The sequence below is a fragment of the Pinus tabuliformis genome, chromosome Q (genome assembly GCF_031772625.1).
Source record: "Pinus tabuliformis cultivar Carrire ecotype Pingquan chromosome Q, CPIR1, whole genome shotgun sequence".
Classification (NCBI taxonomy): domain Eukaryota; kingdom Viridiplantae; phylum Streptophyta; class Pinopsida; order Pinales; family Pinaceae; genus Pinus; species Pinus tabuliformis.
In genome coordinates this window covers 869,156,725-869,169,353 of record NC_142296.1, presented here as the reverse complement: position 1 = coordinate 869,169,353, position 12,629 = coordinate 869,156,725, and the positions used below count along the sequence as shown (strand labels likewise).

Sequence of the window (12,629 nt, the reverse complement as noted above, 5' to 3'; positions counted from 1 at the left end):
GATATTGAAGAACAGGCCCGTGAGAGACTGAGAGTCTCGATATGTATCAATTGTTCATATTTGTATATACAGTGAGCTATTTTTGTACTGTGTATATGTGTGGAATAAGTATGAAATGATTGTTTTATGCGTGAATTCGTAGGTTTTGTAACAGTGGTTGCAGGCAGAATTCTAAAGAACGCACAGAGGAGCAGAATGATTCAGAGGAATCATAAATGGGTCATTGAATCCAATTGAGGAAGCAGAGTGAAGCTTTGGAGAGTTAGCAAAGTGAGGATTCGCTTAAGAGTTAAGCTCAGAGAAGCTGAGCAGTGGAAGCAGAAGAACAAACCCATTGAAGAAACCTGAAGAAGAATCAAACCATGGAGAAACGCTGAAGAAAACAACGTAAATTCTAAGTAAAAGGAACGAGCAAAGGAAATGAAGAATTGATGCTCAGCAGCCGTTGGATCTGAAGATCAACGGTTCAGATGATATCGCTGAAGAGGAAAGCGAAATATCGCATCGACGGAGTTATTCACAAAGTTTAAGTCCTGCAAGTGTAAAACCCAGTTTACACTAAAAAAATGAGCACAAAACACAGTCGGATTGGGAAATCCGGACTTGAAATTCTATAAGAATGGTCTATATCCATATCGAGTCTGTAAGGATATCGGATCGGCGCATGGAAGTGGAAGGAGTTAGGCCTTGAGGTTGAGCGAAATGCAATTGTGCGAGTTAATCACAACTGTCGGGTCGTGAACCAAATCGACGGTTGCGATTGATCGCTAATTCACAATCGGAGGAATTAAGAGCTAGCGGTTATTGGAATGCCGATGCACCGGTAGCAATAAAGCGCTAATCGACGATCAGAAAGTTCGGAGATCGGAGTTGCGGAAGGGCTTGAAGGAGGCGGACCCGACGACTGTATAGATTTGAGTAAATTGTTTTTGAAGTCCGAACAAAGGGTTCGGGCGAGGTTTTCCTTTGTAATTGTGAAAGTGTTGTGCCGAGCCTTTTAAAGGCTAAAACATATGTTAACGATTCTGATAGTTGCATATCGGAGTCGGAGGGGTGATGGGCTTGTATATATGACCCGCGAAGGGAGCGATGGCCAATTGTGATCCAGGTAGCCTCGGAAATTGTGCAGGGGCTGTATAAAGCGGAAAAAGGTATGATTTGCGTATGTTTTCCTTAGTTAATGGGTTTTGGAAGGAAAAGCGCCGATGAAAGGTTTTATGTGTAAATATATGTATTAACCAATGTTTTAAGAGGGAAAGGTTGATATATATGCGGCTTATGGGTTTTATAAAGGATTGAAGAAGGTTTTAATTCCCGATAGAAGGAATTAGAAGGAAGGCTTTAATAAAGTCTTATATGAAGGTTACGACGGGTTAAATAGTATCGATAGGAGGTTTTGGTGGGGTGATTGAGTTTCGATATAAAGGAACTGATTGAAGAGGGCCTTAACCATTTGTGGTTGATGATTTGACTCCTTTGAGAGTTAAATACCTAGGACTAATGAGTGGATGCATTTATATGCATACTGTGGGTATAAGCGGGGATAACCTTGCATCAATAGACCACCTGAGTTCTCAGGGTGTGTTCCACCAGGACTATTGTTATCTTCAATTCCCAGTCCTCAAAGAATATTGGTCCTATATGACTACTCTTATCTTGGATGCCCTAATACATCCTCAAAGAGCATCAGATGCTAGATGCTTACCCAATCCTCCATTCTGTCTTCCCAAGTGAAGAGTGATGTGTCTATATCTCCCTCTTAATTAGGGAGGACATATCTATTCCAATAAAGGAGTGTACTCTTTCCTACAGAAAGAATGTACCTAAGTTCCCTCTTGGCTTAGGAATTTCCAAGTTTCTTCCAAGTAAGAAACTTGATTCTAGGCTCCCTCTTAATTAGGGACCTACAACAGCTCCTTAGGTGGAGATGATGGGACAACCAGTTGCTTGAAGAACTCCTCCTCACAATGCCATGAACTTCTTTCTTTATTTAGGAGCCTTCATGTTTGGGACTTCTACATAGGACACAGACCATCCATCACTTTCATCCATGAGTCAGCCATGTCATCATTGGAAAGTGATCCATCAGTCCATATCTGGCTTTTATGCCATGCTGCTTTCTTCATGCCATGTTTACTCAAGGATCTTTCATCCTACTACATGTGCATCGATGGTGGAAGACATCCATAGATCTTCCCTTGGAAGCTCTGCATAAAACCATCCAGATTTCAAAAAATAAAGCAATGAACATTAAAATTAACATTACCTTTATGATGGTCTTTCATGATGACATCGACAAGTTCACATCAACATCCTGCATACGTATCGACACATCTCCCGTAGATATATATTGTCAAGGGTCTCTTTCTTTTTCAGGCTTCATCAGAGTCTTCATATCTTCCATGGAGATATCCTAGTCAAATCTTCTTGGTCTTTTAGATGTTGATAGCCTTTACCATGGTTGCATATTCCATGATCTCTTCCTTCCTTTCGTCATGCATCTCATTCCCAGGAGCTTCCTATTAGAGTTCCTCAAATGTTGTCAACTGCCTCATACTTCATATGAGGACATATTATGTTGATTTCATCTAGTGAATATATGACTCATGCATTCCTACATTTCTTCGAGGGAGGAGATCCTTCCTTTCAATCATGCTTTCAAGATAGAGCATTGATCCATCTTACCTGCAACCATATGACATCACTTCTACAATATCAAATATAAACATACATACCTCATTTTTTTGGGTCATCCAGACTTACTGCAACAACTTCCTTGATTGAAAGAGCTTCAATCCCTTGATCTGCTTCACTTTTATGTCATCATACCATCATCCCATGAATTCCACAAGTTTGGAATTCTTGATGAAACACTTGCTTCCTTTCTTGATTGGTGAACCTTTCGATGAAGATTCCATCAAAGAATCTTGAGGATCTAAAGTATCCCCATCAACAAATGTTTCCTTTTGTCAAATGTACGATGAACCTTGTACTAGATGACCTTGCCACTTATGTTTCAAATGAGATTCCCAAGAGCTATATCTTTGACTTCCATAGATTCTAACCATCTTTTATGCTTCTCTATGATGATGTCCTGAGCTCTTTCTTTCAATGCTTCTATGATGCCTTGATGCATCCCATTTAGTGAATTATGATAGCCATATCTTACAACAAAAAACTTAGGAATTTTAAAAGAACTTAGGCGAGGAAGACTATCTCAGTCATAGTAGAGATCTCTTACTTCCTCTATCTTGGACTTCTTCTTTTCAGCTTCCTCCACTTCTTCAATGATATGAGCTTCTTTTCTTCTTCTTTTGTTATTGTCCTTCTTGATCTTAGGGCAATCTCTTTTATAATGTCCATATTCTTGACACCCATAGCATTAGATTTTAGCCATGTTCTTTTTCTTTTTCTGAGGACCAAACTTTCCAAATTTTCCCTCTCTTCTTGTCATTGCAGCATACGCTTGATTTTGCTCACCTGCTCCCACATCAGATTTGGCCTATAGTCTAGATTCTTCAATCTTGCATAGTGACCATAGATCTTGGAATGGAGTAGCTTCTTTCTTCCCATAAATACTTGAAGTGAAGTTATCCCACTCCTCCAGTACTGCATTTAATACAACTGTAGTCATTTCACCATCAGGCATGACTTCTCCCAGATCTTGTAGTTGATCTTGGATCTCAGATATCCTTATAAAGTATGAGGCTATTCCATCTTTCCTAGACATCTTTAGCTTGTAGAGTTTTTGTTTTAATGAGATGACTTCTCCAGTAGTGCTTATGGAATACAACTCTACCATTTTGTCATAGATGTCTTTCGAAGTATTGAGTTTAGGTACATATGGGATGAGGGGATCCTTGATGGATTCTATGAGAATCCTTTGAGCCCTAACTTCCCCTTTCATATACTTTGCAAGTTCTTGAGCATCTTCTTCTCTTGGTTTGGTGATAGATCCTTTGACATGATCCATGACCTCATTTTCAATGAGATTTAGATCTGTCCTTTTCTTCCATGCAAGGTAGTTTGAAAACCCAACCAATTTGTTGCTTTCCTTGCAAAAATACTTTTTACAGATTCAGATAAGGTCATATACTTGATAGGATGCCCCTTTCTCCTTGATGTTGATGATGATATAGAAAATAGAAAACTTCTTTTTGTTGAGGATAGTTTTCTTCAATAATGATCCTTGATCTCACAGAGATGGAGATCCCTTTTGATGGTGAAGTCTTGTTGATGAGGATCAATGATGACTTCTTGGTGATGTCTTTAATGGTAAGGAACTTGCTTCATTGAGAGAGAGTCTTAATAACACCGCTTTTTGATATAGCTTCATTTGGATGAATAGTCTTCAAAACACTTAATCTTGACTAGATCTGGGTTTTGGCCTTCTTTTCTTGATAATGATCTTAATACTTCTTTGTAAACTTCTTGTCTTCAAGATGATCTTCGCTTTGACGCCTTCCTCAAGATTTGATCCTTGAGTGTCCCTTGATAAGATGCCCTTCCTTGAATTAGTTACCTTAGCTTCGATACCATGTTGAGAAATCTAGGGCATCGATATTAAGTGATTTCTCTTCTTTAGTAACTAACTGTGAGTACTTTTTACTTCTTTAGATTACAGTCTTCTTTTAATTAAGCTATTAGTGTTCTTCTTCATCAAACAACTACCAATGCATAGACCATAAAGAGACAAGAGACATAGAATGTAGGCTATCAACTAGGGCCAAAACCTCTCACTCTGAGAGGAAAACCCGAACAAATTCTTCTTATAGGGATTCCATTTGATGAATACCAAGACCAAGACCCTAGACCTAGTTGCCACTCCAAGACCAAGACACAAGTTCTCTTGATGAGATCCGTTGATAACGATAGTCAACCTTCTTCTCTTTTTCCTTTTCTCTGCTCCTTTTCTTCTTCAACCTTCTTCAGCTTCAAACCTTCGGCCTTCCTTCTAGACTTGACCGTCTACTTATCTTGGCCTTCCTTCTAGACTGTACCTTCTTGTTTCAGCGTTCCTTCTGCTGCAAATAAATTCGGGCTGTGCTCCTCTTCTTTTGCTGCAAGTAGACTCGGTGGAGGTGAATATAAACTCAAAAAAAGTCAGGGAGGTGCTTGGAATATACTCCTCTTTCCTTTGTTGTACTTCACTGCACCTTTTGCTTCAAACCTACTATACCTCACACTTCTATAACCGCAAACTTTGTTGTACCTCACACTTCTCTAACCGCAGACCCCTACTGTACCTTGCACTTCTCTAACCGTGGAACTCTACCAAAATTCTACTCTGAAATTTTTGCATTCTGAGATTAGGTCGAGCTGCCTATTTATAGTGGTCGGAGTCTCATAATTAGTCGACATGACTTCCGCTAAACCGACGTTTCCTTTTTATGAAAAAAATATTATTTCTTTGAAGCCGACCTATAAGAGGATGCTAGTGCTTGTCTTGGAGGGTTGTTTGACACTTCTATTGACTCATACAAAATATAATAAGCCCAAGAAGGGTCCTTCATACATGACAAGACTAAATTTGACTTTTATGACTAGATTACTCAATCCTAAATGCTCACAATGGGAAAATAAAATTCCTTGGTCATGAAACTCATGAGACAAGCATTACAATAATTTTATTTTCTTTCTTTTCATCAATTACATAAAATCATAATTACACTTGTCATTATGAAGACCAAACCTAGTTCCTTTTCAACAGGAACATTCTCATTTTTAGGACAATCTTTGGTAAGGTGTCCATACCTATGCCACTTGAAACACTCAACTTTGCCCTTCTTAAATCTTCTTTGAGAATCCATGGATGTTGGCTTCCTTGAGTTAGATGGACCTCCCCTTCCTTTCATTTTTTTGTTTCAAGCAACAAATGCAGAGGGCTCCTTCTTCATGCTTTTGAATTCTCCTTCTAGAGATCATCCTAGATTCTTCTTGAGTACATTTGCCAACCAACTCATCAAATGTTAGGAACTTATCATTGTTGCTTATAGTAGTAATGAAGGTTTCCCAAATAGGAGGAAGACCTTGAAGAGTGACCAACACCAACTCTCTATCATATGTAGGTTCTCCAACAATTTGCAATTGATCCCTTAATTGGTCCATATCCTCATGACATAGGATTGCACAAATCCCCCCTTATTCATCTTAATATCCTTGAGTTGATTCTTCAAGGAGAGGATATGATTCTAACTTTTTATCTCATACATCCCAACCAGCTTATCAAAGATATTCTTAGACTTCTTCAACTTTCCAACATAAGTAAGCAAATGATCTTTCAAAGAATCAATAAGAATTTTCTTGGCTTTGAGCTCACCTTTCTTGTATTTGGACTTGGTAATAGTAGGAGCAATTTCCGGTGGCTCAGGTACTTTTCCTTTGACATATTCCAAAACATCATTGTCATCCAATATGACTTTCAACTTGATCTTCCAAGCAACAAAGTTTGATGAGTCACCTAGCTTCTTTGTATGCTTGAACTAGGAGGTACACATCTTGACCAAGTCAAATAGGCTCCTTCAACTTCTTCCAAAGATGATTACTCTAGTCTCTTATCTCCTTGGGCTTCTCTTCACCGTAGCTTTGATACCATGTTAATTTTCTATTGTTCTATGCTATTACAATCACTTAGCCCAATATTTTCTTCAATTAGCAATCAAATTCAATTTTCCAATGATAAATAACAATTGTAGATAGAACAATAAATGCAATGTACAATAGAAGACAATCAAGAGCAATAAGAAGAGACACAAGATTTGGTCAAAGACTAGGGAAAAACCCCACAACGGAGAAAACCGTTTCAAATTCCTCTTCTATTAGATTGTCATCAAATGCTCAGTAGAGAGATACAATGATTTAATTCAAAGTCAATTCTTTGACTATCGAAGAGAACAACCAACCATTATTCAATAGAGAAGCCTCAAAGTCAAATTTGATCAACAGGTCAAAGTCTGCAATTCTGCCCCAGTCCAAAACAACCAAAGATGCCTTAACCAGTCCACAAGTCAATGGTCAAACTACCTCAAAGGAGCTCGGTCAACAATCAAAATACTCGACCTTCTTGTTGGTCAAACTTTAGTCAAAACAGTGCCAAACAACTTGGTCAAACTCGGTCAAAGTAGAGAGAAGAACCCTACGGTCAACTTTAGATTTCATAGGTCAAAGTAGCCCAGAAAATATCAGTACCTCCACATAAAAACTCGACCTGCCAAGATCAAACCTTTGCAAGTCAAAGAGAGTCAAAATAGCAAGTGAAACTTGGTCAACGGTTGTCTAACCAAAAGTCAATGCAGAAATCTCAGAATCAACCTATGAACCTTTGCACATGTGAACTCAGTTGCCTTGTGCAATACCTATAAGAACCAATCACAAAAGGAGAGAGAAGAAGATGTGTGTTGATGTGATGTCCAAATGAGGTTTCTTTGATATGCTTCTTTGGAGACCCAGTCCTTTAGGCTGACCTGTACTTTTAGTGCTCATGTGGGTTTCACATTAAAAATATATTTTTCCTTCACCAAATTAAATTCTTCCAAGGGCAAAGAGGGTCTTCTCTTGATGAGGAAAGCTGGCCAAAGGAGGGAATTTGTCCCTGAGCTACCAAATTAACAAGATCTACATGATAGGACGATGAAAAGGGTCTTTGGGTGGTTGGTGTGATCATGGAGGTGAATTAAGCATTTTTGGGGCTAATTTTAGTTAATAAAAGCCACTTTCTTAAATAAAGGAAAAGTGTTTTTATTATTTAATTGGAGGAAAAATGTGTGGAAAAAGGGTCAAGTGGGTTATAAGAAAGAGAAATGATGAGTATCTCATGGTTCTAGCCTTTTTCCATTTGAGAAAAACAAAATTCTGGAGAGCTCTTGGAGAAGACTCCAAGGTTTTGGAAACCCTAAGTTTGGTTGCTAGTTTTGGTGTTGAAAGCATACACTCTAGCTAGTTTGAGTGAGATCACTCAGATTTCACCATGGGACTTCACAGGAGATCACTGAAGAAGAAAATTGTAGTAGGTAAATGAAGTATCAGTGTATTATGTTGATTTTATCTTCTAATATTGGTTTTTTCATATATCTTGACAAGCTGAGCTTCAAGTTGAGTATTGGGATGAGTTCAGTGAGAAAGAGGGCATAGTTTCTCTTTCTATTAAGGGCCGAAGTTTTGAACTTAAACGAGGTGGAGTTTATCACTTCCTTTGGGCTGAGTTCATTCCCATTCATTGCTGGCCAAGTTTATCTCAAGGAGGACCGAGTTTATGGTGTTTGGCTGGCTGAGTTACATTTCCCAAAGAGGCCGAGACATCTCCTGTAGTGGCTGATTGATTTAACAGTGAAAAGGGCCAAGTTTAGTTGACTGTGAGAGGGCCGACTCCATTCTTGTACTGTGGAGTCTAGCGTATCTTTTTCGTGGGCCAAGTCCTGTGTTGTAACTTTGTTCTGGGCCGAGTTCCTTGACTTATTCTTGAGCACAGGTATTCCTTTGAGAGGGTTGAAGTCTCTCTTTATTCCTGGTGTATTTACTTCAGAGCACAAGCATATATTCCCTCCTCAGCAAGCCAAAACTCTCCTTTATTTATCGGGCCGAAATGTGGTGTTTTTGGCATATTCTTAGTTGCTGGTTGGGACGAGAGGCTTCATCAATGACTGGCTGTACACATATAATTTCTGAAGAGCGTACTCCTGAAGATAAAGGTGCTGGGGATGATGCAATGAGAAGATTATGTATATCTCATAATAAGGCTGCTAAATTTTACCAGGTTCCTTTTACTGTGTCTTGTGGGGTATTCTCTGTGTTAAATGCATATATTAGTGGGTTGTATCTTTGGGCTGATTTAATGCCTGTAGCATACTGCTGTTAAAGTGTATTCCTTGCTGCTAATCTAATACGTTTACCAGTCTTTGGCATGATATATCTATAATCTAATACGTTTACCAGTCTTTGGCATGATATATCTATGTTTGGTGGTTAAAATCTTAAATATGCACCTACAGCCATGTGTTGCCAAACTGTTTGACGAAATCTCTCAATGAAAACCTCAACAAAACTCTTATTGGAAATTTAAGGAGCTTTTGGAAGGGTATCTTACAAAATTTGAATATTTTATGAAAATATTGCCAATTGTTTTAGTTTTAGTATCATGGATTATATATATAATTATTAGAAATTTGAATATTTTCAAAATATTGCCAAATGGTTTTGTTTTCAAATTAGGGACCAAAAAAATTCAAAAGGTTTTTATACTTCAAAATAAATTTCCATCTTTAAAATTTTTCTTTTTCCTTTGCCCACTGTCAGATATTTATTTATCCTAAAGAGACAACTTAAGTATCATTATCAGCACATGAGAAATTGATATGTCCCATAATCCTTCAGCCACCTTGTGGTGATTTGTAAATTTTTTGCTAGTATTCACAAGCCAACAAAAATGATAAACTAGCTGAGCATTTTTATTTAATTGACCACACATTTTGCTTTAGTATTTAAAATCTATTTCCAGATTCCTGAAATTTTGATTGCTTAACTGTGGGCCTTTTCCAGTTGGTGTAGTCTTCGGAGGCCATGCCATATTAAAACTGCCATACCTGTGGAGGGTCGATTTGAAAGGCTGGTTCTCTCATCTACAGTAACAGGAGACCATCATATTCTTCATTACACGGAGTTTACCAAGAAGGCTGTGAAGGTATGCAATGGATAATATTTCTCCTCTGAAGAATGCTTTTGCTTTTGAGAACGAACTGGTTTCCTATGAGTCTTTTGAAATAAATAAATAATTTATATTCATAACTATAAATGACCAGAAATCGGCTAATGAAGCTATTAAATACATAAATGTACGCTATCTCAGGGAGGCGTCAAGGCCTTTGCAAGCGACGTACATAGGGAGTTATTGTTAAAACATTGCATTAGAATTTATCAACATTGGTTTTAGGCTCAAGAGTCAAAGCAGTGAACTAGTGTCTTTGTGATTATACATGTGCTTCAACAGGAAAATGCAGAAAATTTGGTGCTAATTGCAAGTTTAGTCCTTATATTAAGTATTTACCTTGGAGTATGTATGAGATGTATCATAGCTGTGCATGGAAATTTCTGTAGCCTGTTTTTACTGGAATTGATTTTTTTACATTATCTGTGAATTCATTTAAATATATTTCTAACATGGATCCAACTTCCAAAGATTTTATTTTTGTCTCAAGTGTCCAACTCTTCTTATTCCTTGGAACTAATAAAATCCAATTTCCTTGTTAAATGCTTTTGTCGGTAAATAAAAAATCTTGCTTCTTGCTGGGTATTTGATGCAGAATCTTGAACAGATTCAAATTGAAGCTCCAAAACCTCAGGCAATGAATCGCTTTAACTCCTTGCAAATTGCTTCAGACTTAGAGCGAGAAGATCCTAACAAAATTTATGCAACTGTAGTCCTTAAACGCACAGCAGAAGGTAATTAAGGCTACACCATGTGTTCGGGGCAAATGATTGTGAAGTTTACATAATTAGGTCATCAAAACATTGAATTCAGACTATTGTACTGCAAGTTTTATTCAGCAGTTTAAAAATGATCAAGATGAGTGTTCTTCTGTAAACCATATCGTCACTCATGATTTAGGGGCACATACTATTGTTTAAGGTTTTAATTCATGCTTGGTAATATAATTTACACGGTACCAAGGCACTTTTGTAAATGGAAAATGGTTGGAAGATACAGAAAGCAACATCACCATGAAGAAGATTGTGCACTATACCTATCATTACTTAGAATATATATCCAGAAAGTTAAAAAATTGTATGAGGGGACTTGATCATCAGAGAGGATTGCTTATATTCCTTTTCTCTGTTGATGAAATAGTTCACTGAGCCTATGCCTGCAACGTCTTCTTGATTGAATTCTAGTCTTCAAAGGATTCTTCTCTGAATCTGAACGAGGCCTAACGGATTTTTCTTAATAAAAGAAAATGATGATGATGAAACCTATGAAATGCACCCATTTAAATACGAGATGCAATAATATGACATGGCCTAACCTGTGGAAACCCCTCTACCTCTGTAATTTTTTTTAACTTGCTGAAGAGGAATATGTTGAGCTAGTTTTTAGAAAATGAATATAGTGTTCGATCTGATCCTAGTATCCTAAGATCTAACAGTGTATTTGCATCCAGCTGTAGCATTAAATGCTGCCATGTAGAATCCTACGACCTGGCCAAATATAACAATCTGTAGATGAAGTTATTTGCATTAAATGCCGAGTGCTAAGACTTTGCCACAAATATAGCAACCTGTAGATGAAACTATTTACGGAGGAACATGAAAAGAGTCGACCTTCCTTCCTAAAGTGGGAACCATAAAAGCCACAGAGATCAGAACCCCGTAAAAGCTTTTGGTCAATAGGAATTTGATCCAGGGAAGTAATTGAGTATATTGAAACAAAAAGATGGTGTGCAAACTCTCTATTGCTACCTGAGTTCAATCCAAACACAGTTAACTCAAATTCAAACTTGGACGTGCACACATAAATCCAATCAAAATCTACTAGTCATTGTTAAGCGTATAACTAACATGTAATCAAAAGGGATACATATTTTAGTGGCAAATAATAAAAATAACAAGAGAACCAAAAATCACCCTTGAAACATGTAATTTATACTCATTACTAAGTACACAAAGAAGCAACAAGCATTTTCTAAAGATAAGGTTATGGCATCCCCAACTATTTCCTTATTGTTTAGGAAATTAGGCACTCATGCAATCCCAAAACTCAAGAACACAATTGTAGAATTTTGTTTTCACCTTAATGTTGTATAGACTACACTCCATCAAACCTAGGGCACACCCTAACTGCTCACACTCATATAGAATTATAGGGTCATTTATGGATAAGCATGCATACTATTTTGAAAGCACAATTCACTCACAATTAATCGCCATGCAAAATATTATGAACATAAACAATTTTATTGACCGCTTCCTTGTTTGCATCTAATCTTACATCATTGTTGGAAATAACACTGGGGGGGGGTGGTGAATTAGTATTTGCAAGTCAATTATATTTCTTTTCACAATTTGATTTGCATACGCTACTTGAGTTAATGAAACTTGCGTATATACACAATTGTAGTTAAGGAAACTAGCGTATATCCTGTAGACTTATAATTTAGTTATTTCATTAGATGTTGATCTTTAATCTATGCATCAGAACCATATAACAGTAACCAGGTACAGTAAAAACAGAGCAGACAATCACACACAAGAACACAAGATATAAGGTGGAAACCTAATGTGGGTGAAAACCACCTGCTACAATTCGTCTCTATCTTCTTTTAATAAAAACTTTTTTTACAATATTTCTGTACTGGTGCAGTCTTATACCAATACGCAACCTTCTACCTACAGAAGGCTACAACCTTCTCTCATTCTCCAGCTTCTTCTGGAAGGGAGCTACAACCCCTTAGCTTTTGTACTAGTTGATATACTAGTACGTAGGTGCTGATCTACAGAAGGCTACAACCTTCTTTTTTCTTCAAGGGACCACGTTTCATAAATTTTTAGATTGGATCCGTCAATAACATCAATCAAACATCAAATATATCTGCATCAACCAGTCTCCTTTGTACCAACCGGAACTGAATCAAACAATCACT

General features: G+C 37.4%; 1 protein-coding gene across 4 annotated transcripts in view; it reads left to right on the top strand.

Moving 5' to 3' along the window:
• The window catches only part of LOC149222277 (uncharacterized), a 361,030-nt gene that overhangs the window by 189,773 nt on the left and 158,628 nt on the right, over positions 1-12,629 (top strand). For 2 of the 4 annotated variants that reach the window (XM_089385348.1, XM_089385349.1), the window contains exons 4-5: positions 9,535-9,676; positions 10,296-10,434. In XM_089385348.1, the coding sequence (XP_089241474.1) occupies positions 9,535-9,676; positions 10,296-10,434 (281 nt within the window). The remainder of the gene's footprint in view (positions 1-9,534; positions 9,677-10,295; positions 10,435-12,629) is intronic. The other 2 variants (XM_089385347.1, XM_089385346.1) reach the window with 1 other exon arrangement.